Source organism: Haliotis asinina, chromosome 13 (assembly GCF_037392515.1).
Source record: "Haliotis asinina isolate JCU_RB_2024 chromosome 13, JCU_Hal_asi_v2, whole genome shotgun sequence".
NCBI classification, from domain to species: Eukaryota; Metazoa; Mollusca; class Gastropoda; order Lepetellida; family Haliotidae; genus Haliotis; species Haliotis asinina.
In genome coordinates, this window is record NC_090292.1 from 31,634,856 (window position 1) to 31,658,141 (window position 23,286).

The window sequence follows — 23,286 nt, forward strand, 5'->3', positions numbered from 1 at the left end:
GTGTCTACAATGGATGATGCTCTTCTCAGTGTACCCTGCCATGATACTCTCGGAAACTTCCTAAAAGCAGCTTAATGCAAAACTCTATTCCCTTTACTGCTGTGGTATCAGATAGTGCTTGACTTTACTCAGAATTCAGCGTTTGACTTCAGTGTTCAGGATAGACACATCACCACTCAGTCCAAGTAAACTTTGTCTTAGTGTATTTCGTTACACTCCACCAATGACTCTAACAAAACCTAGTAGAAGGTCGTGTCAGGTAACCTTTGAGCGACTTAAAACCGTCCAGTCAAATGTGAGACAGTTAAAGAGACAGTTAAATAGATTTAACCAATCAGACAACGGCTACTATTCAGCGATCGGAGGGACTTCAGGTCACTGACACAGAACTCTCCACAAACAAACATCCGCATATAACACAGTTGTTGACCTGCAGTTTATACACTTTGGGGTGTCTGTTGACATGGTTACCATTAGCTAATATTTCCGCAAGGTGACATCCTTGAATATTGCCAAAAACACTATTTTCAGTGACTGTTTACTCACTGATGTCATGGTTGTACGGGCGCAGTCTGCATCACCCGGAAGCGAGTGTACACTAAATAGCTTTCGGAATCGTTCGGGTATGAACCTTTTCGAGGTAAAAGGTTCAGAAAGTATGTGTGCATGTCCACTTTCGCGATTTGGTAAGCTGTGTTCTGATAGGTCAATCTCAAAGGTTACCTGACGCGACCTCCCATAAGGTTTTATTAGACTCAGTAGTGGAGTGTAACAATAAGTACTGGGGATAAGTTTACTTACATTGCATCACCACTACACCTGATGTGTATATGTTCACAGAAAATGGTTTAATTTAATTTGTCAAGACACAAAAAATTTAATGAGGGTAGACAAACTTTAACAGGTTTAGGATGGGACTTGCCAGTCACAGATGTCGAGCTGAAAAGTTTTTAGATATTGTCGTCTGCAGTAACATTGGTGGGAGAAAAGGCATTGCAATATAAAATTGTGTGAAAGTCTCTCCCTCGCTGTTCAGAATGTTTATGAAAACATTTCTCACTCACTAACCCTGCATTTCGAACTCGCTGAAAATCGGAATGTTTTTTGCTGCTGAATTGAATTTCCCCATGGATGTTGTTTATAATGTTTGAACGTCTGCGTATCTGCAATTTTGGGACAGGACAATAAGTATTATATTCCTTCCTATCCATTGGAGGTGCAGGGCTTTTGTTCAGTTTTTCAAAACATGTATTTGAAGGTGCCAGTGAGCAGTTTTATCAATTTTGTGTGATACTTGAAACAATTAAATGTGAGTTTATTTAAGGGAGATAATCTCCGGGTAGAATACCAATGGGCTATCACTGACATAGGATACCAATCGCATGGAACATGCTGTCCATGAAATACATTTCATTAACCATTTTCAAATATTTAAAAAAAAATTCACTAAATTAGATCACTCTTTGTAAAGTTACATGGAAATTGAAAATTATTTTGGGCAATAAATACCCATTAACAAAGGTGGAATAATGTCAGCTAATCAAGGCGGCTTTGTTAAGATAGTTGTGCTGCTGTTTTTGACTTTGAATAGCAAATTTAACACCTGTTTGTATTTTTGTTGATATTTGATGATGGTGTGGATGTGGCTAGTTTCCATGGTAACTATTTGTGAGGATGCAGAAATATATGATTGTGAAAGCATGTTTCCTGTAGCATGAAATGTATGAACATATCTGATTGCATGTCAGTCATTAGGAATATTCGGCTTTAAAAGTCACAGAATGGATTCTTTTGAGAGAAGTGGATTTAGAAACAGTAAAATTTGCCTCCATTTTGCTTGCCAGTACAACCAATTTTGAGGTATAGCTTCAGGATTTGCTGTCATCACAATCTCCTTGTGCCTTAGAATTTCGCTACTGAAATTTGTCAGGGTAAGCAAGAAAATACTTTTAGAAAAGAGGTGTCCCTGTGAAAACATAGTTGCATCTGTAATTATTTGAGTGAAAATGAAATATATACTCAGTATTTGACTGAAGTCACTTGTCAGTGACTCATTTTAAGATGAGTAGTTGTGTGCGAGTAGTGTCTTCAGAATGCTGCATGCTGGGTGCTCATGAAGTTGTGTAATTTGTGTCCTCCGTGTGTAGGTACCGCAGCATCGACGTGCTCCTCAGCCCCCTCAACAATCGTCTCAGACGGCCGCGACGTTAGGAAAAGCTTTAGCCTCAGTGAGTTTCTAGTCGCAGCTGTTCGTAGAAAGCAGCATTTGTGTTTCCAAAATGTCAAAAAAAAGTACATGAAACAAAATCCTGATATCAAACTTTTGAAACTAAATTCTTTTGAATTTTTTCCTGGAATATCCTTGCATTTTAAGGTTAAAGCTTTCAGCGTATCAGATCTCTCCTTTTGACAACAGATTTAAAAAATCGATAATAATAAGAATAAGTTGAAATCTCACAATTTGAGTTTAACTTGATTAAAAAAAGTGTAGTTCGTAAAACTTATTATCAAACTGTTTAGGAAGAAAAGCTTTTTTGTATGTTAAAATTGAAACAGTCGATTGTCTATTTGTCTGTCTGGCTTTGAATAAACAAGGAATTATTGTGAAGCACACATCTTATCACATCTTAAGCATCTGACAAAATCAAAAAGATGCCCCATTGTCTTGCACATGGAATGGAAATGGAATGTGATAAATATGAACAATGTTTGCAGAGTGTAATTTTGAAAGTAAATATGTTTTGACACCATTGAAAAGTGGATCAGAATTTGGTACAGTTCTGGTACATGAACGACTTCAGGCAGTGAACTGGCCAAGACAAACAAAATAGTTTGGGCATAATTGAACTAGTGATTCTCTGTAAGCAGGATTCGAAATAAATGTGCTCTTGACAGAAACAAATTTGCTTTGATAAAAGTTTGGATTCTTTTATCATTTAAGAGTAATTTTAAAATTGTCATTATCAAGTAAATTAAACATTATTACTGTATATTAGTCTTGTAGTACAAGCTACAATTAAGGAATCTTCCCAGACATCAACAAACTTATGTCGAATGTTGAGTCTATAGTGTCAAAGAACATCCCTGAATGTGTTAGGTTTGACGTTCAGAGTGAACTATTTAGAAAAATCATTAGTCAAAAGTGAAATGTGTTTATAGACATGAATGTAAAATTATTAAGACTGAATTTCTATTTTCATCCTTATTAATTTGACCTACAACTGCTCTGAAGCTATCTTCAGTTTGATGTCACCCTCAACATCCCCCCCCGCCCCCCCCCCCCCCGAAATTCAGATTGAAAGTGTCAGCAACATTTGGCAAATATTCTTTCCTTTAAAGTCCACACATACTTGGCTATCACATATCACTGTCAAAAAATGCATATCACCTTTGTGAAATGGAGAGTATTTTATGTCGCTATGGAAACCATGTGTTTTCCCAGTCGGTAAATTCGCAAGTCATATGCATCGCAGCTGAGGCAGTGGTAAGAATAATAACCTAAACATCATACCAGAGACTAATAAACATTTGACAGGGTCTGGCCGGAGCTGGCTGCAAAACATGAAACAGGGATAGACGGAGATTAGTTTCGAAATTGATTAAATTGGTATCAGAGGGGGAGACGATTCATAGCGTGGCCTTTATCCCTGAGGGGAATGCCTCTCTCAAGAGGGACGTCACTATTGAGACATGGCATGGTTGGTCTACAGCTGCAAGTCATTGTACCATTGCTACGAGGGAATGTGATTTTTACACCCTTTTAAATACCACAATATTCCTATCATTTTGGACGGTATGGTTGTGTTTAGACTGTTGGAAATGATTGATTCCTCCGTGTAGGTGACATATCTCTGGAAATGTTGCATACGCTACAAATTCTACCTACTCGCTGATCTTGAATATGAACTGAACCCTTTAAACTTGAGGATATACAGGGGAATATCAATATTTTGAGGGGAATTGGTATGATTTGTGTGTGTGTGTATGTATTTGTGTGGGGTGTGTGGGGGTGGGAGCTGTCATTAATGATTAAAGATCATTAATATTTTGGAGATTATAAATAATGTTGTGTATTATGAATACTTTGGAAGGAATCAGGGATATTTGTAGGGGATCATTAACAATTATACATCACTGATATATCAAGGAATATCAGTAATCAAAATTATTTGGGGGTGGGAGTAGGGTTTGTCAGTAATCATTAAAGATCATTGATATATTGGAGATGACCTATATATTGGGGACTATGAACATTTTGATACGAATTAAGAATATTGCGGGGGGGGGGGGGGGTGTCATTTTTTTATTTTTTAAATATTTTTTATTTTTTATTTTTTTTTTTTGTGAAGTGCTTGCCCACAATTTAGTAAAAGCACTTCCCTCTTCGATTTTTTCCAATGCAACTAAAGTTTGTTTTCTACATTCTGAGCATATTAAAAAAAAATATGATAATTTGTCTTACATTGTTTTAAGTCACACTCAGCCATATTAATCTCTTGGACAGGTGCAGTTTTAGATAGTTTGCATAAGGTTAGGTCGGAGATACAAAGAATATTGTTTTCCATCATAAAATTTGCTGTAATAACATGGTATGCTGTGGAAAGCATGACTGTGGTTTGCGTGCTGGTTTGCTTACAATGCACATAGATAAGATGTATGTATATTTGTTACTAAACTAGTTAAAAGAATTTAAGGAACATCTGAAAGATTAACTGTGGTAACATGGATGAATTGGTGCTTTAACTTCTTTTGAGGAATGAACTTTACTTCCAGCTGAAACCTTTGGAGAAATGGTTATTTTCCTTATTTAATGTATGATTATTTACACATGTTTATCTATTTCCAGATATATTCAACGGAGCACACAAATTCTAGTTATGGAGGGTCCAACCCATCCACGCCTGTGTCCTCTCCCCCACCAATGTCAGGTGAGCTTTCAGTAACATAATAAAAAGAAGTGGAGTTACAAAACGTTACTTTGCCATAATTACACTTAGTTGTATCTGTGTCATGTTTGGGGTTTCCAAACTAACGTCTGTGATCTGTTCTTCCTTTGGTACTCTTACTACATAAGATTGAAAATTGTTTAAATAATTTTCAAAACCAATTTTTTTTTATTTTTTATTTATTCATTAATTTATTTTTGTTTGTTTATTTTTTTCAGCTGGTCCCAATCCCAACTGGCATCGCCCCAGTAATACTAGTACTACCTCGCCTCACTTTGAGAGTCATCTCCACTCACTGGTAGGTGGCGCTGTCAAAATGACACGATTGAATTTCTTGGTCATACCTGGGGTATAAATAATTGTATCACATTCAATAAGTGTGCTGTGATGGTTGCATGCATGTGTTGCTTGGTTGCAGTTTGATTTGAGGAATCAGAAGTTTGTAATTTCTTAGCTGTTATTCAAGACAGCCTTTGAAAATTAGGTGATATTCATTATAATACATTTCCTTGAAATGTTCTCAAACAGTTTGAAAAAGCAGAATGGATTTATCTTTGGTGACTGAAGGTTTTTGTCCCCATATGTGAACTTGAATAGTGATTGGTCAGTATTATTGTAATATTGGGTAACCTACTTCCAAATACAAATTTCTTTGTTCTTTGTCAAAGTATGTCTGTAGAAAGTGTCGAAGAAAGTGTATAGGTGAAGTTTTGGGTTCAAATCTTATTGCAACCAGGTCAGATATGGGATTCATATTATTTTCATTGAGTAGTAAAGATTGATTTCATATCACTAGTTTCATTTTAATCTCACAATCATGTCAGCCTTGCATGGTTTGTTTATGTCATCTGCATGTTTGACTAACTTGTGTCCTTTCTCCTTCTCCTCCTCCCTCCCTTCCCTCCTTCGCTTCGCCTTCCCACAATCCCCCGACAGACTGGTCAGATGGAGGAGCGCCTCAGCCAAGCCATTCAAATACTGGGAGAACATGGTCCCAACCAGGTAATACAGCCCTCCTACAGTCCACCTGATTGGCCCTTTTGAAAATCAGTAACAAGTGTTTGGTACTTTTGAAAACAGTATCTGAGCAGACAAGCTGCGATGGATAAGTTCTAAAACTACGTTAGGAGCTCAGCTTTGATTGGCTGATTCTAAGACTATGATTGCCTGTTAGCTGTGATTGGTCAACTCTAAAACTGTATGTTAGCAGATCAGCTGTGATTGGCCAATTTTGAAACTATTATGACAGCAGAAGAGATTTCATTGGTTAACTTTGAAACTACATGCTAGTAGTTTTCACTGTGATTGATCAGTAGTACAGTGATCTTTCAGAAACTAGATCCAATTGTGATTGGATAACTCAGAAGATGTTCAGATGCAATTGGTCAAATCGGTAACCAAGTCCTTACAAACCAACTATGATTTATCTTTTCAAAAATGAATAACTGAAGATATACTCCCAGTATATTCACTCTTACTATTTCACAAATGTTATTAAACAATCAGTGTGTGTATTGGCCATATTGATTAATATATATGTTTGGGGATCTATTGTTACAAAAATTGTTTTTGATGTCAGTTTGTGCAGACATCTCTTTACACTAAGAGGCTGACTTCCAAAGTAGGGCGTATTGTTCTTCGGCTGCTGACGGCTACCTAGCTAAGAAGTTTTGAATAAATCCTGAGACCCACTTAGATTGAAATTTGCCACTGCTCCCTAACAAAGTAATTTTCTGAACTTTCACATCGATTGATCTTTTTGATGTTTCTGCATTGAAAAATATGTTATTCTCTAGGTGTTGTTCGGATCTTCTGTTCATTTATACACAGAAACAGTGTATGAAAGTATTGGTGAAATTTTGCCAATTCTGTTTCAAGCAAGTGAATTTCTTATTTTTCTAGTGCCTGCCTAAATCTTAATGCACAGTTACTTTTCTTTTTTCACTCGCTTATTCACCATCATCTTAGTATTACAGGGAGAAAGTATCGCACTGACCAGTTGTCAGTCAGAGTGTACAAGTGGTTTGAATTTATTTTTTGTGTTTCATTTAATTTTCTTAATGTTTTGTCAGCTTTTGTGCTGAGTGCATTTTGTGGCTGCATGTCATCGTATCCCAGTACATAGGCCGATGCTCATGTCAATCACTGCATTGTCTGGTCAAGATAACTCGCACATATCTTGAGCATCAATACTGATGTTGATAATCGTATGATCCTTTGTTCAAAAGGGTCCAAAGACTCTTGTGTGTGATTAAAGCTGGTTTAATTTCGGCATGACCTACTAACTGTTTACAATATTTATGTATCTGTGTCAGAATTGGTCATCAGCAACCAAAGCTAGTCGAAAGAGGCGACTAATGGTATTGCTCATGATATCAGTCACTGGATTGTCTGATCCAGACTCAAAAGTTACAGGCTGCTGCCATATAGATGGAATATTGCTGAGTGCAGAGTAAAACGAAACTTGCATACTCACTCATGATATCGGTCACTGGATTGCCAACTGAATAATCGATTATTTACAGAACACATTGTTAGGAACATTTGTGACAGCGGTTATAACAACAGTAGAATAGCAATATGGCATTAAAACTTTAGTGGACTGGATGCCATTTTCCCAAAATATGACTGATTTTCTTTCGTTTTTGTTAAAGATTGATGCATGGAGTAGTTAGTTTGACGATTAAGAAAACTCTGCATGGGGTTTGCACATCAAGTAGTTCCTACTTAGTCTTTCATTCTTATTTCATACACCTGTATTAGTGTAATGCACTGCGTCATCAATGTCAAACTGAAAAAAATCTGTTTGTTTCAGCTGAATTTAGCTCAGGTGTAGAAGTCAAATGAAGCTATTTGGTAACTGTAGAGCTTTGAATTGTGTTTACTTAATTAACACATCATAATGTATGAGTTATCTCCCTTTCCAGCAAAGCAAGATGGAGGAGAGACTTGACGATGCTATTCATGTTCTACGCAACCATGCCGAGCACCAACCAGGGATGCCAAGTCACCTGGGGATGCCAGGAATGTTGGCACCTGGACAGTCCAATGGAATTCTGGGAAATATGGGGGGCTATCCCGGAATGGGCATAATGCAAGGACACATGGATGCGCATATGGTAAGCTGAGGCTTCGATACATTGGATGTTGTTCAATAAAAACTGGAATCATTCTTCAGTGGAATGTTTGCTAAGAGCAGTGAAGAACAAAACTCACTGGCTCACTTTGAAGGAAAAAGATTTGTATCAGGCCAAGTGCTCAATCCCTAAAGCTGTCATAGCAGAATGCCTTTTGTTGCTCTATGCTTACTGATTGGTCATGAAGTCATTATTGTTCTGAAATGATCGTAATGGCTGTTCTTTTAAGAGAATTATTACTTTTGTGGAGTGGGCCCTGATTTGGTTGTTTCACACAGCGTTTGCTCAACACACCAAAGATCCAGGTTTGATGCCCCATGTGGGTAGCCCATTTCTGGTGTGCCTTGCCATTATAATACTGGAATGTTTGCTGTAATCACTCGCTCACTACCTGGCTGCTTTTGTCATTCTTATTTGCTTGGTTGCTGAAGGTCATTGAATCCAGCTGTGTATATATCAATGCTCATTACTTCTATCACTTGATGTGAGGTGCAAATTACAGAATACCATCTTATAGCTTGAATATTGCTGATAGGTATTGTGCATGAATCATACATACTTGTCCAGAAAGAAGACTAAAAATTAGATTGACAGTTTAAATCGATGCGTATTAAATCGATCACTGGTTTTTCTGGTCCACAATACAGAGTGCCATGGTATATTGGAGATTATTACCGATTGTGTGGTTCAGGCTGGAGCATACTATTTGTCACAGGTGTTCAATTGAAATGGTCAGAATGATGCGGACGCGTGAAGGTCCCGGAGTAGATTAGGCCTTCAGCAACCCATGCTTGCCATAAAAGGCAACTATGCTTGTCGTAAGAGTCGACTAACGGGATCGGGTGGTCAGGCTCGCTGACACATGTCATCAGTTCCCAGTTGTGCAGATCGATGCTCATGTTGTTGATCACTGGATTGTCTGGGCCAGACCTGATTAGTTACAGACTGCTGCCATTTAGCTGGAATATTGCTGAGTGTGGCGTAAAACTAAACTCACTCACTCTCGCACTCAGAATGATGCTTCTTGCCTGAGTGTTTGTATTCCTGGGGTTTGGCATGGAACTCATGCTCCCAGTCACTGATTTGCCAGTGAGGTTCTGTTAATTTCAGGTTGCCATGATGTAACTAGAATTTGTTGATGTCACATCATAAATGTCCTCTTTGTCCCATCGGATATGGTTTCCATACACACTGACCCCAGGCGAATATCAGATGATAGGCTCTAAGTTGTCTGTGTTCGTTAATTGCTATTTAGGTGTATGTGATGTAGGGTTCAAATTATGTCCACTGATAGATATTGGTAAAAGACTCACTCACTCACTCACTCTCTCACTCTCTCACTCTCTCACTCTCTCCACCAGTGTGTTTAACATCTTGAATATTATAGTCCGTATCCACCATGTCTTCAGATTGCCCCCGCCCATACCCCAAATAATTTCTGAGCTTGATAATATCTATGATTTCTGGATACAGTTTGCAAACTTCAAAACATGAAACAATAAAAAATGGTTCATACATTGCCTTCTCTCTCTCTCTCTCTTTTTTTTTTACCTCTGAATTGCAAGTAGATCATATCTTTGGAATGGTTTTATTAGTCCCAGTATACTGATGCAGCTTTTACACATTCTAAACCAGAGTTTAACTCTGTGTTAAAATTCTGCTCTTTTATACGTAAAGATAATTTCAAAACGGTAGATATGTTTTCTGCCCCATGAGGTTTTTATTCCAAACTGAAGTCTAGAATGGAAGTAGTTATTTTCTACAACTAGGATGTGAGTTTCTAAATCCTTTATTCCATCTTTTAAAGAAGAGTATAAAAACATCCCCGGACCACCCACAATCAACACCACGTTAGACAGATGACCATTCTTTTAATTGGCCCAAACTTGTTTGATATGATTCATGAAGCTAGTGGTGGCATGTATGTTCAAATATTTAAGCTACACAAAGTATGTTTAAGAGCTTAATTTACATTTTCGAGAATTCAAGATAGACTGTCACAAGTTTTTGGACAGGAAGTTCCATACAGGAAGAATTGTGGGTAGCGAGATGTTGCTGAGCACCAGCTGGGTAATGGCCAATACAGATGCACATCTGGATTTCGTATAACACTGCTTCTGTTGCCTTCTAGCAAAGCACCATGGGAAATAACAGTTGCTTCATGGGATTGATATCAAAGAAATGGCTTTGTGATGAATTGATAACAATATGATAAGAAATGGTATACTTTAAAAACCAAGTCCAGTGCAGTGAGATGTGGTAAGAAACAAAATGGCCGAAGAGACGCATGGGAAAGTTTGTCAGTCCTTTTTGCAAGGTGGAATTTTAAACCCAGATTTTCTTCCAGAACTTGGGAGGCAAATTTGCTTTTAACGGAGGAACCTGTTCCCACAGCTGCGTTTAATTACAATCCCAAATCGCAAGAAGCGTGCATCTGTTTTTCATTGGGCATAAGGCTCACTCCCCCATGCAGCCCCAGTTTGGCCAACCTAGCTGTTTATTTTGTAACTGACAGTGGAGAGAAAACAAACGATCGCGGCCAATAGGAAGGCAGCATTATATACTGTGTTCCGATATATAAACAGGAAAATGCCAGATACTGGACTCGCAGAAGGTCAAATTATTTCCATGTGACTCTGTCGCAGTCGTGTGAAGACAATGGGAAACACATTGTTAAACAATGCTCTCTATTGTCATGCCTGCTCGAATTCAATTGTTCGTTTGAAATCAGAGAAACTTCATTGAAAAAATCCTACCAATTTCTGTTGCCAGCTTTTTGAGGGTTTTTTCCTTTAATATGTTGATATCATTTTTCCTTTCTTGTGATGACTCAAATGTTTGCTGGAACCCGTTAGTCCGACTTACAGATTTGTTCATTTAGTATCATTTAAAACAGAGTATCTGAACTAGATTTAGAAATCGATGTTTGCAAACAGTATGTTCAGAACTTGATTTGGCCAATGATGTTTATTAGCCGTTTTTTTTTATGAAAAAATAAAGTATTAAAAATTTCTTAACTGTAATAATTCAAACACAATTAAACCCATTTTGCCAATATATATTACCAGTAAATATTTTTTCTCCCAGAACAAGTAAAATCAGTGATTGGTGTGGTTTATTCGTTTCTGTTTATTTATGGTTGATCATTTGTTGGTCCATTAATCCATCAGATAAAAATAATTATTTCCATTTCTTTTGACAGTTACATTAATTAAGATCATGTTAATGAACAAGATAATTATTCACGTTGTCATTGTCTTCCTGGAGAGAGCCAAGTCTCTCACAAGCAATGATAAATCTTTCTCAGTAGGCTTCTGATTGATTGCTTCTGCACATATGGCAAGCGTTAAAGAGAGAACTTGTAACATCTTGTAGAGTGGGTTAGATTGAGTCTATCAAAATATTTATTGGGTGTAGGTTCAAGTTACTCAAAACTGAAGCATTTGTCAGCCACATTTTGCGAATTACAGTTTCTTTCACAAGCAAGCATCCGAAAAGTCAATTTAACAAATTATAATGCAAGTGCATAAAATGTCCCGTTTGTGAATATTGAAGGGAAAGGTTGCTGTTACGGTTGATTAAACTAATTACATGATCGGCTATTATTGGAGGAAGCTGCATTTCAAATATGATGCTTCTGTTTGGCATTATGAAGTCAGAAATGGGGAAAAAATCCAAGAATTTCGTTATATATTTCAAAAAAGGAAAATACATTGGTTATTGAGAAAATTGTTAAAAGAATATATCATTATCACATCTTGGAGAGTCCTATTTGCTGTGATATACGTAGCATAGGATTGTAATGATTTATGAATTATGAGCGTGATTTTAAGCAATTTGCCAGGCGTGTATGTGTGTGTGTTAGACTTAGTATTTGTTAGCATATGCAAGGCATACACATGGATCTGATAATGACTAGTTTTACCCAGATGTGTGCCATCAGTATTCCGTAATTTGCAAGATGCCGTCTTCCTAATGACTCTGTAAAAAGGCTTCCGCACTTTGTTGACTCATTAATTAGTTTTCCTGTCTGAGTTAGAGTTTGGACGTGGGGATTCAAGATCTTTACCGAGAGATGGGTTCGGGTACATTGAAAATAAAGAAAATGGAATGAAATTTGCAGATTTGTCGTACGATTTTTCAATGTGGTGCTTCCGCCCCGAAAGCTCCCCTCCGCTGAGCAGCTGGGTTTCTCGTTAGAGGCAGACGCAGATTCTGAGGGTGCGCCATTGAAGTATGTTGCCATGCTTTTTGCATTGGCTTCAAGTATTCGCACACATGTTGCGCCTTTTGGCAAGTGTTCATCATAGCTAGGCTCAACTCTGCATTCTGTCAAAGCCTGCTTGGAGATCAGGGAGAGTGTTAAAACAGATTTTTCCTTGCCCGTCTGCCGATTACTTCTTACAGTAAAACAGATTGCGTTGATGTCTGTGTATGGCGTGTGTCTCCCTGTAGCAGACTCGATCCTGTCTCAGAGATCAGTGAACAGACCACAGATTTCCAACTGACAAACCAGAACACTCCTCTACTGGGTGTTGACTGTTGGAGAGATAGCTGCCTCGCTGTGGAAGAGAGCCACTGTGCTATGTTAGACAGTTGTTAGGAAGATTGTATGCAATGTAACACTAGTTGTCAGGAGAGTATGGTGTGGTGTGCAGCTGGAAGGAGTATTTAGCCTGGTGCAGGTGTATCGTAACACAGCTGTTGCCGTGGCGATGTACCCCAACACGTGGGGGTGTGGCTGGGCAGGATCAGGACCTTCATGGCAGGACCAATATGGTCGTCAGATATACCCACAACAAATCTCACCCGATCCAGCATTACAGAACATACCAGCTCAACGGCATCAACAAAACTCCCTTCAACAATGTGCAATGCAAAAGTGTTCACCATCACAGTCGATGCTGCAGCAATGTGCGCCAATACAAACATTTCCGAAGAAATGTGTCACTCAGGAACATCAGTTTGCACAGATATCGCCGATGCAACAGTATTCCCCACAACAAACTCCACTTCAACAATATTCATCTCAACAGCCGTGGTACTTTCCCAACTACTGGGTATGTTTGATCAAGTCTGGATATGTAAGGATTCGGAATATACCACTCAAATTGGAACAGATTCGGATGGAATAATGTTTTTCACTATTCATGGAATTATCCAGTGCGGCTTGTATTGATTGTTCTCCTGTGATGGATGGAGGATGTGTTTGTGTCTTAATTTGAAGACAATGATCTTATGATATTTCAGAATGTTCTTGGTATTTTTTCCGAGCGCTTATATTCTTAATGGTGAATGTATGAAGTGTTCTTGTGATTAATTTTCAATATGATCAAAAGTGTAAGGTTTACCTGTGTTGTAGTAGACATAAATAGTTGTTGGGAAAACAGTTTAACATCCACCAATGTGAGGAATGTTAGTTGTGTTGTGGAATGTTTTCTCCAGGTTAATTGCTATGCCATTCAGAGCCGTTCAACAGAGTCCATATAAGACTGATAGATATTTACTTGTTTAGAACTTGTTTCATAACTAGTTTGATCTGCATCCAACTATGAGGATTTTATGACAGTTTTAAAAATGGGAAAGTTATTGAAAGTTTAAAATAGTTTTGGAGCTTGGTTATTTTTGGATGAATTATGTAGGTTTTCTGTTGATAAGGTCTAACTGGGAGCTAACGGTGTTATTCACTGACCACCTACAGTGTTGTAACACTGTTTATTTCCCTATCTTGTCCAAGCCAACACGGAAACCATGAACTACGTAAACTTGCTTATTGCTTAATACCCATGTTGATGCAGTTGTCACTCAAACCCTATCGCCAGCACCACCTGTTGGGAACAGCTGACATAATACAGAGTTATCCCCCTTGTTTGCATTGACAGACACTTTAGCCGAGTTAACTAAAACCATACCAGCTTGGAAGGCTTGAGTTGTTCACGTAGTGTTAATTGAATGTTTGAACAAACATGTGTAAAGGAAATAAAAACAAGACCGGCCCGATTTTCTGAATTTGGAATGGTTTGCACTGAGTCTGGCAAAAGGTCAAGAAATATATCACCAGTTTGAACTGACTCAGCTTGGAAAGAGCAGGCTTCAGAAGAAATTTGTGTTAACTTTGAAAAAAATATCTGTCACATTTCTTTCATGTCAGTGATTGAACATTTTTGATTAAAGATGCAGATAACTTAATGTAGGAAACAGATTGTGGTAATTTTGAAATGATTTTCATGTTAAGAAATATTTATTATTAACACTGGAATTTATGCTGTTGACCTCTGGATTGTCTGGTCCTGGCTTGATTATTTACAGACCGCTGCCATATAGCTGGAATATTGCTGAGTGCAGCATAAAACTATACTCACTCGTTCGTTCACTGTTAGAAGTTTTAAAGAGACTGTTATTGGCCCAAAGTAAATGTGTAAAAATTCCATTTTATGTTCATATAGTTGTAGCTAATATATATGTTACTTAAAGTGCTTAGTTTTCCATTTTTTCATCAGATGTAATGTTTAGGATGGTGTTATTTTTCAAAAGTTATATTAGAATAATGACTTAGATTTCCTCAGTCTAAACACTTCCGCCCCCTGTCCTGCTGAATCTTTATAAAGTATCTTTATTCACCGGATGATAGTTACATTTTTTTTCATTTGTAATTATTTTAAGAATGAAAGGCAGGTTTTATTATTTGGGAACCATTTAGGCAAGTTTTCATTTGTGAACCTCTTTGCTTATGTTACAAATGAGGCAAAAACATTTATCAGTTTATTGAAATATTAGCAATTTTGAAGTTAAATCACAAACAATAATGATAATTATGTGGAGGGACAGTGGCTGTTACAGTTCGAAATACAGTTTGCTTCATTATAATTTTGTTGCTGTAATTAAGCCTTAGCGAGGCACATGGTTTTGAAAATTGGTAATTTTGCAGTGACAGTTTTTGCTGTATAGTATATATAGGGGTATATATGTTTCATATTCGGCATTTTAACATGTATACAGTATTTAATGGATTTTATAACATTGTGTATGCATTTTTGGATGACTGTTATAATTTATATAGTTTGATGGGTGTTATGAAATTCAAATGTTTTGTGGATGGTATAGTGTTTTATAGCCTTTGTGGCTAGTATTGTGTTTTATGGCCTTTGTGGATGGTATGGTGTTTATAGCCTTTGTTTTTGGTGGTATAGCGTTTACAGACCCACAAAAGAGCTTGTAGAATTGTTTAGATAATGTGTATCTGTGGAAACTAAAGGGTTGTTTCTCACCGGACAGGGTACGGCCTTAGCAGTACAGTGGGTACCTGTAAGAGTATTTTCTGTGTGGGGAACCTTGATCCCTTTGGAGTTTGATGATTCTCACCACGAAAAGCTGTAGTGTTTTTGATACAGCACAAAGTGGTTTCGATTCAATCATTTTTTATTCAATTCTACATAAGTAAAAACATTCAATTTCATTTAACTCTCAGAGTCAGCTTTTTTAGCGTGAATTCCATTGTCAACGTGGTGATGTCTATTAACAGCAATCCATGTTGGACCATTAGCCCAGCATCACCAATCACGTTTCAGCTGATTTCAGAAACTGCTTGAATAGGAGTCCAAACTAGGTTCCCACTGTGTGAAAATGATAAAAATCAGGATATAAATATTGAATTGAGATTTTGATGATGGTTGTTGATAAAAAACTAAGGTGTCGATTTCGATTTTCGAATATTTGCAGCACTGTCAATCACAGGATTTTCTGATCCAGATATCATTACACCTGTATTCCATTTGTGTTCTGTTGGTTTTGTGTTGTGCCCATACTCTACAGCATGTTTTGTTCAGCAGGGAAGTCACCCATCGATGTCCGAGAACAGAAGTCAAAGTGGAGGAATGTCTGCCTCATCAACAGATCAGTCCAAAACATATGAAAGTAAGTCACAACCACTCATGATGTGAAACCATTTTAAAAGATGTACTCTCAAAGTCACCCGCTTGGTTTGTCTGGTCATGGCTCAAGGCCTCTAGCATTGAGGTAATGTTAACTCGTCACGCCGAAAACCTTCAATTTCCACCTAAAGGGTACAGTGTGAGAAACCCATTTCTTGTGTCCCCAACCCTGAAATTTGCATGATATTGTTAGAAGTGGGGTAAGATCATGCTTTCACCAACCAGTAAAGATCAGGGTTAGAATAGGTCTTGCCACGAAAGGCATCCATGCTTGTCGTAAGAGGTGACTAATGGGATTTGCTGACTTTGTTGACTCATGTCACTGGTTCCCACAGATTGATGCTGTTGAACACTGGATTGTCTGGTCCAGACGCGATTAGTTACAGACAACCTTATTATAGCTGGAATATTGCTGAGTGTGGCGTAAAACTAAACTCACTCACCCATATTTCTCGATCATCTTACAGGCAATCATATCATATTGCTGACTATATGGAATGGTGTTGTGTAACTGATGGCTGTGATACGGACGGGAGATGTGTGATGAATAAATCATCATTTTATTGCCCGCTATGGGCCGCAGGTCTTATATTGCTGAAAATGTGAAATAGCCACACAATTATTGCTTTATGACATACTGTTGAATACAGAAGTGAGGTAATATTGCTGACGATGCAATATAGGTGTAATACTGGAATGTGAGACTGCAGTATTGCTGACTCGGATTCCACTCTCCACTAGACACTCTGTTATCAATGTTGAGTGTATACTGTTAGAGGATGGAAACTAGCCTAATGGTGGGGCTGGCACTGGGGTAACCTAATGGTTGAAGCATCCGCGCATCACAGAGGGGACCTGGGTTCGACTCCCTACATGGGTACAATGTGTGAAGCCCATTTCTGGTGTCCCCCTCCGTGACAATTGCTGGAATGTTGCTCAGTGTGGCATAAAACCATACTCACTTGCACAATTCTTAGGTCTTGGTAACATTCATACAAGTTTCAACTTGTACTTGATCTGTAATTTGCCATCGCAGATCTACGAAGTGACCAATCCCAAGAACCTAACACAGATGGAGCTATCAAAGTCGAGATTGCTGATAAGAACAGTGAAAGTGACAATAAAGGCGATCAGCCTCCCAAAACGACAACCAAAGGGTCAACAAATTCAACTCCGCCTGCAGGAAATCCGCCTTCCTCAAAAAGGTCAAGGTCAAAAGTGGACGATGATGACAACCTGTAAGTTTTTGCTTTAAATTTCTTTTCCTCTGAAAATATAAACTAAACATTGTTGTGGTTTTAACATCCCTCCTAACTGATTGCAATTTCATTGCCATCTTTATCAAATACATAAGTACCACACCATTTTCTTCTTTTTGGTCAAGGTCAAGGTCCAAAGTTTATGACATTGATCTTGTTTTTGATATTTCTTAATAATTTGTAATTCTTAAATTTTGTGATATTTTGTAGTTATGTGATCACTGCTTATGTAATTTTGTTATTGACGATTTACCCGATTCATAAAAAGTACCTCTTTTACCCTATATTTCGGTCATAGGTCAAGGTCAAACATGGACGACGATGATTTGTAAGTTATTTGTTGACAGTTTGTTCCACTTTAGAATTCTTAAGATGATGTGGTTCTTATATCATAGGTAAATGAACATAACACTTCATTATCAAACATCATGATATCGCCAGATAGTAAGGTGTTATGGATTATATCACATTTTCTTGTATGGTAATATTGCCTTACATCTCCATTGTATATCCTTACCAAGTTTGACGTGAACTGAATCTATACTGATATAATATTAGGTTACTGATATGAAGTTTATTGGCCAGAGACCTATTAGATATATATTTATGAGTTGTGAAAGGCACGACAATTCTCGGCATTGAGTACCTGTGGTGGACCTAAGAAATTTTTCAAGGTTTGTCTGTAACGTTATCATGTTACCCAGAGTTTGAGATATAACATACAACAGATATAAGACATAACATACATTGGGAATACCGCACTCTCAGATTGTGGGTTCGAATCCCAAGTCCCCAAAGTACTAGAATCTGTACTTTGAGTCCCATCTGGGATTCAAACCCACTCTGTCAGAGACAAGTCTGAGAACCTTTAGTCTATATCATTTATGTTGTGCAACCTGTATATCTGATAGTTAATGTGTAAGGCCTATTGTCAGGTGTTTCTCTCCATGCCGTGAAATACTTTGAAATGTTTTGAAATGCTTTTCAAAGCGGCATCAGAAGAAATTTACTGACTTACGATTTATTGTGCTGATGTTTGAGCATGTCATGTGTTGTGGTTCTTGTTGTTGTTTAGTGGATAGAAAGCCTAAATGAGGCAGTCGGTCAGTCCCCAACTAGGTCGATCCCTGACCAGATCAAGAAGCATTCAACAAATGCCCATGTCACCCTGTGTCATGCTTGATGTTAAGGGATTGAGTCCATTTGGCCCTGGATAGAAAGTCCACCCAGTGGCTCAGTCTCTAGATGTGCCTATCCCTGACCAGAACACAGTCAAGGGAACTGTGGCCTAAAGTTTACGACATTTGTTAGACTGGGTTTGATTCGATACATGGATGAAAATTACTAAGCCCAATTCTGGTTTTCGCTGCTGTGATATGGCTGGAATATTGCTGAAATACGGCTTAAAACCATACTGGCTCACAGGCACGTTTTGACTCTGATATTTGTTTCAGAAGTGAGGGGGATGACAATGAGAGCCCTGAAGGTAAACAAGAACGAGAACGTCTACGCAGACAGGCAAACAATGCCAGGGAAAGGTAGGTTGCATCCAAGACCAGTTCTAATTAGCATTCAGGTCTGGGTTCGATTCCCTTCATCGGTACAATATTTGAAGGCCCTTTTTGGTGTCCCCTGCATGATATTGCTGGAATATTGCTAAAAGTGGCGTAAAACCAAACTAACTTAATATGTTCGCTGCAGTTCGCTTAAACGTTCTCTCTGGGACTGGCATGTATTGGGGTGAGGCTGGGGTAGCTTTATGGTAATTCGCTTATCAGGCTGAAGACACAGGTTCTATTCCATGGGTAACCATGTGAAGCCCCTCTCTTCTGTTCTTTGATGTAATATTGTAAAAGTTCTGTAAATCTTACTCAGTCAAGTTCCTAATTTTTGATAGCGAAGACTCTGCTCTCTTTATTGCCCATGCCACCTTGTTTGAAAACTGTGGTATTGAAGGGAGACAACTTGTATTATTGTCAATTCAGCTATCATCTCGTCTCGATATTTTGAATGGAGATGTATTGGTCTGAGGTAATGTAAGGTGTTACTAGGCAACTGATTGGGTGTAAACAGGCGGTGTTACAAGGCGTAAACAAGATATTCTACATGGTGTAAGCAGGCGATGTAACTTAGTTTTAGCCAGAGATGTTAATAGGTGATACTTAGGTGATATGAAAATGTGGTGTTAGCAAGTGATGTAACTCTGTTAGGTGATGGAGGTGGGTGTGAGAAGGCAATATAGCTAGCTACTGATGTAAGTGTTGACAGGTGATGTGACTGGGTGTAAGCCAGCGTTGTGAGTGTTAGCAGACAATTTGACTGGGTGTTAGCAAGAGATTTGACCGAGTGTTAGCCAGCATGATGTGACTGACTCCCTATGTGTGCATATTTCAGAGTCCGAGTGCGGGACATCAATGAAGCGTTCAAGGAACTGGGTCAAATGGTCACCCTGCACTGCTCGTCCAGTCAGCCGTTGACGAAGCTGATGATACTACAGCAGGCTGTCAACGTCATCACCTCTCTGGAACAGCAAGTCAGAGGTTAGAGGCATACATGTACTATGTTGCATCACTGGAATCAAAGGGAAATTTGTCATGTCACAAAGTTGTGATGGCATTAATCCCATTTTACAGTTATTTTATGCTGAAGTAATTATTCACTGCTGAGGTACAGTGATTCAATGCTGAAGTAATTATTCACTGCTGAGGTACAGTGATTCAATGCTGAAGTAATTATTCACTGCTGAGGTACAGTGATTCAATGCTGAAGTAATTATTCACTGCTGAGGTACAGTTATTCAATGCTGAAGTACAGTTATTCATCAGTTACTGAAAAAGGAATAGTGTGTTGTTATTTGATGCTGAAGTACAGTTATTTAGTGCTGAAGTATAATGATTTATCAGTCATTTAATAAGGAATACAGAAGTATCTGCATTCAGTTCTGAAATAAACTAAATAATCAGTACTACACAATTCACCATCAAACACTGTTAATAATGACATACAGTGATTCAATACCATATGGTTTCATCCATGACCCGTGAAGATCAAGATTAAAAATGATCTTCAGTAACCCATGCTTGTCATAAGAATAGACTAATGGGATCAGGTGGTCAGGTTCACTGACAAGGGTCATGCTCTTGCTCACTGGATTTTCTCATCTAGACTCAATTATTTACAGACGTCTGTCAAATGTTGGAATGTAAAACTAACCTCACTTACTCACAACATTGTTCACAAAGGGTATTTCCCAAATGCATTTAATTTTCTGACTGCAACTGACAGTATTAATTCTTTGTTTCATAGAACGCAACTTGAACCCCAAAGCAGCTTGTCTTAAGAGACGTGAGGAGGAGAAATCGGACGATATGCCTGGTCGGATGAACGCTGACGATATCGCCCAGCAGGCAGCCCTGGCAGGTAAGGTATGGAGGCTTACCTAGCTTCTACTGCTTGTGGTGGACTGTAGTTTTCTCTCCTTATTAGTTATCTCCCCTTACTATGTGGAGTTATCCAGTTTCCAAGTAAAATAAAAATGGTTTGGAATTGTATGACTTTTAGTTGATAAAATGATATTTCTCTTCATGCTGTTACACAGTGGTAATACATTTCTTCTGGTTAGACTTGTGTCATTGCTCCAAATCATCAGCACATGTATTTGCTAGTTTAATGGTTAAACTAATGCTAAGGTCTTTCTTTTGTAGAAATGTCATATTTTCAGTAATACTGGTTAAATTTGGATTTGTGGAAGAGAGAAGGAAGTCATTATGCATGTGATTATAAAACAGAATAGAAAACAGAATGCCAAATGCAATAGTTTGGAATGCAAAATATAAATTACTTGGAAACTTGACCTGAATGATAAGTTCAATTTTGTATAAGCAGGAGTATTTTGGGGTTGGAGTACTGTACATATTTGTTCTATGGGTTTCATTGTATTTGAAGAGTTTGTGGTCATAAATTTGAGTTTTTCAAGATGAGAAAATGGTTAAAGTCTTTGAAAAGCATTTAGATGTTGAGAAAACATGAATTCATGACCATGGGTAACATCTGTGTTATGTTTTGGATTAATGTTAAGTTTAAGTAAATGTTATGTTTTTGAGAAAGCTGTGTAATTTTCAACATTAAGGACATTTTTATATGGGTGACAATTTTTTTCAGTTTGATACAGATTTTTGTACCATTGTGAAGCAGGAATGTAATTTTCTGTTGTATCACAAATATGTACAGCGATGTCTGCATGCTTGGTGATGGCAGGGCGAGGGTTCCCAGCAAATTCCTCCTTTCGAAAATTCATATGCTAGATTTCCTCATTTACGTGCATGCTTGTCCGACCATGAGCACTTTAAAATTTAATCAACTCTTTCATCAATATCAGCACCCTGAATCCAGATAGTTTATGTAAAGCAGGTGTAATTGGATGGATGTCCAACGGACGTCCTTGACCTTCAGACCAACTGACCGCACTGGTAGATACTGCATGTGACACAAAGGGTTAACTCACAGCATGTGATACAGGGGTTAAAGGTGAACTTGTCTCCATCAAATCAGCTGGTTGATATGGGTTATCTCCCTGTTCTGCAGGTGGATCTGCCGTTAATTGTGAGCTGGCATTGACCATTGTCAAGGTCACAATATAGGTGGATCCTTTATGACTGTAATTTGTAAATCTCGGGGACCAGATGTGACCTTGGCGGCATTAGCTATGTATGACTATCAAAAAGCCAATCACAACTTCATGTGACCAAACATCAGATCCATAAACATGTCTTCAAAATGTCAATTATTGGGAGCTTAATTACAACTTGTGGACAACATACTATTTTCCTCTGCCTTGATTATGCCTAAGCTTTGTGCATAAAATACATGAAGTACAGACTTAGTCTTGTCACTATGTGGCTGAAATAATGCTTATACAACATAAAATTCATCTCAATTTCAACCTGAACTTGAACTTCCATGCTAATATTGAGATTTGCATATTTCCATCTTCACTAAGATCACAACTTCTGTTTGTCTGGAAAGATTTTTGACCAGCAGAGATGAGTTCACCTTTAACTCATAAGCATGTGTTAAATGAGTTAATGTATGAGCATGCGATACGAAATGTGTAGCATGTGATATCAGGGCTAGCCAATGACTGCTACTTCAGAAGAGGCAGCAGCCATAGGTAGCCATATAACTGCTTCCACAGCCCCAATGTGTGACGTACGTTTTCCTTGCAGATTCACTACACAAAATGATGCATTCTTTATCCTCGTTAGCAGACAGTGAAGAGTTTCACAATCAGTAAGTCCACGTGTAGTCGTAGATGTAGACGTGTACTGACAATACTAGTCCTTCTTTAATCCCCAGCTTGTCTTTCCTCCATTGACGTTCCCTTTCCAGAATTAGAATCACTAACAACCCCTGTAATTATTTTCCACTAATTTCTTTTACTCCATTGTCTGTTTCTCTCATAACTGATAAAACATCAACTTTGGATCTGTCAAATCTTGCTTTTTGTCTCCATTTCTGTTTCTCTGTGTATTCAAATTCTGCATGACTTGTTTTCTTCGTTCCTGTATTAGCCTGTGTTCAGACTCGTTCAACAGTCTGTTATGCAAATGTCAAATGAGCATAGCCCAAGGGACGACAAACCCACTTGACAGACTCTTTGCCGTTAGCCTGAGGTGATGTGTGCATCATTTTGGCGTTTGGCTTATGCAGGTTCCCATTGTCGAAGTGCTAGTTCGTTGACGTGTCTTGTGAACCGTACATTTCGCCGACTGCATTCATATGATAAAATCTTTGTAGATGTACTCATTAAACTGAGACATTGTTGCACCCTTTGTACTCTTTGTTTGCTTACAATTCTATTTCATATTGCCTTTCTTACAGAAATTTCAGTTGATAACTGTAACATATTGGACGTTTTTATAGATGTATTGCAGCAAATATTCATGTACAAATCATTTTGCATATCTGAGCTAGGTTATGTCAATGAGTTCTTGTTTGTAGCAAGGATTATTGA

The 23,286-nt window shown here is 38.1% G+C and overlaps 1 protein-coding gene across 50 annotated transcripts in view; it reads left to right on the forward strand.

Annotated features, from left to right (window-relative positions):
- The window catches only part of LOC137259308 (transcription factor 12-like), a 148,295-nt gene that overhangs the window by 121,147 nt on the left and 3,862 nt on the right, over positions 1–23,286 (forward strand). For 2 of the 50 annotated variants that reach the window (XM_067796962.1, XM_067796961.1), the window contains 12 exons: positions 2,148–2,228; positions 4,847–4,928; positions 5,165–5,244; positions 5,883–5,948; positions 7,874–8,065; positions 15,913–15,997; positions 17,051–17,252; positions 17,572–17,601; positions 18,731–18,811; positions 19,668–19,813; positions 20,580–20,693; positions 22,499–22,562. In XM_067796962.1, the coding sequence (XP_067653063.1) occupies positions 2,148–2,228; positions 4,847–4,928; positions 5,165–5,244; positions 5,883–5,948; positions 7,874–8,065; positions 15,913–15,997; positions 17,051–17,252; positions 17,572–17,601; positions 18,731–18,811; positions 19,668–19,813; positions 20,580–20,693; positions 22,499–22,562 (1,223 nt within the window). Of the gene's footprint in view, positions 1–2,147; positions 2,229–4,846; positions 4,929–5,164; positions 5,245–5,882; positions 5,949–7,873; positions 8,066–15,909; positions 15,998–17,050; positions 17,253–17,571; positions 17,602–18,727; positions 18,812–19,667; positions 19,814–20,579; positions 20,699–22,498; positions 22,563–23,286 lie in introns of all 50 variants that reach the window. The other 48 variants (XM_067796978.1, XM_067796987.1, XM_067796941.1 and 45 more) reach the window with 38 other exon arrangements.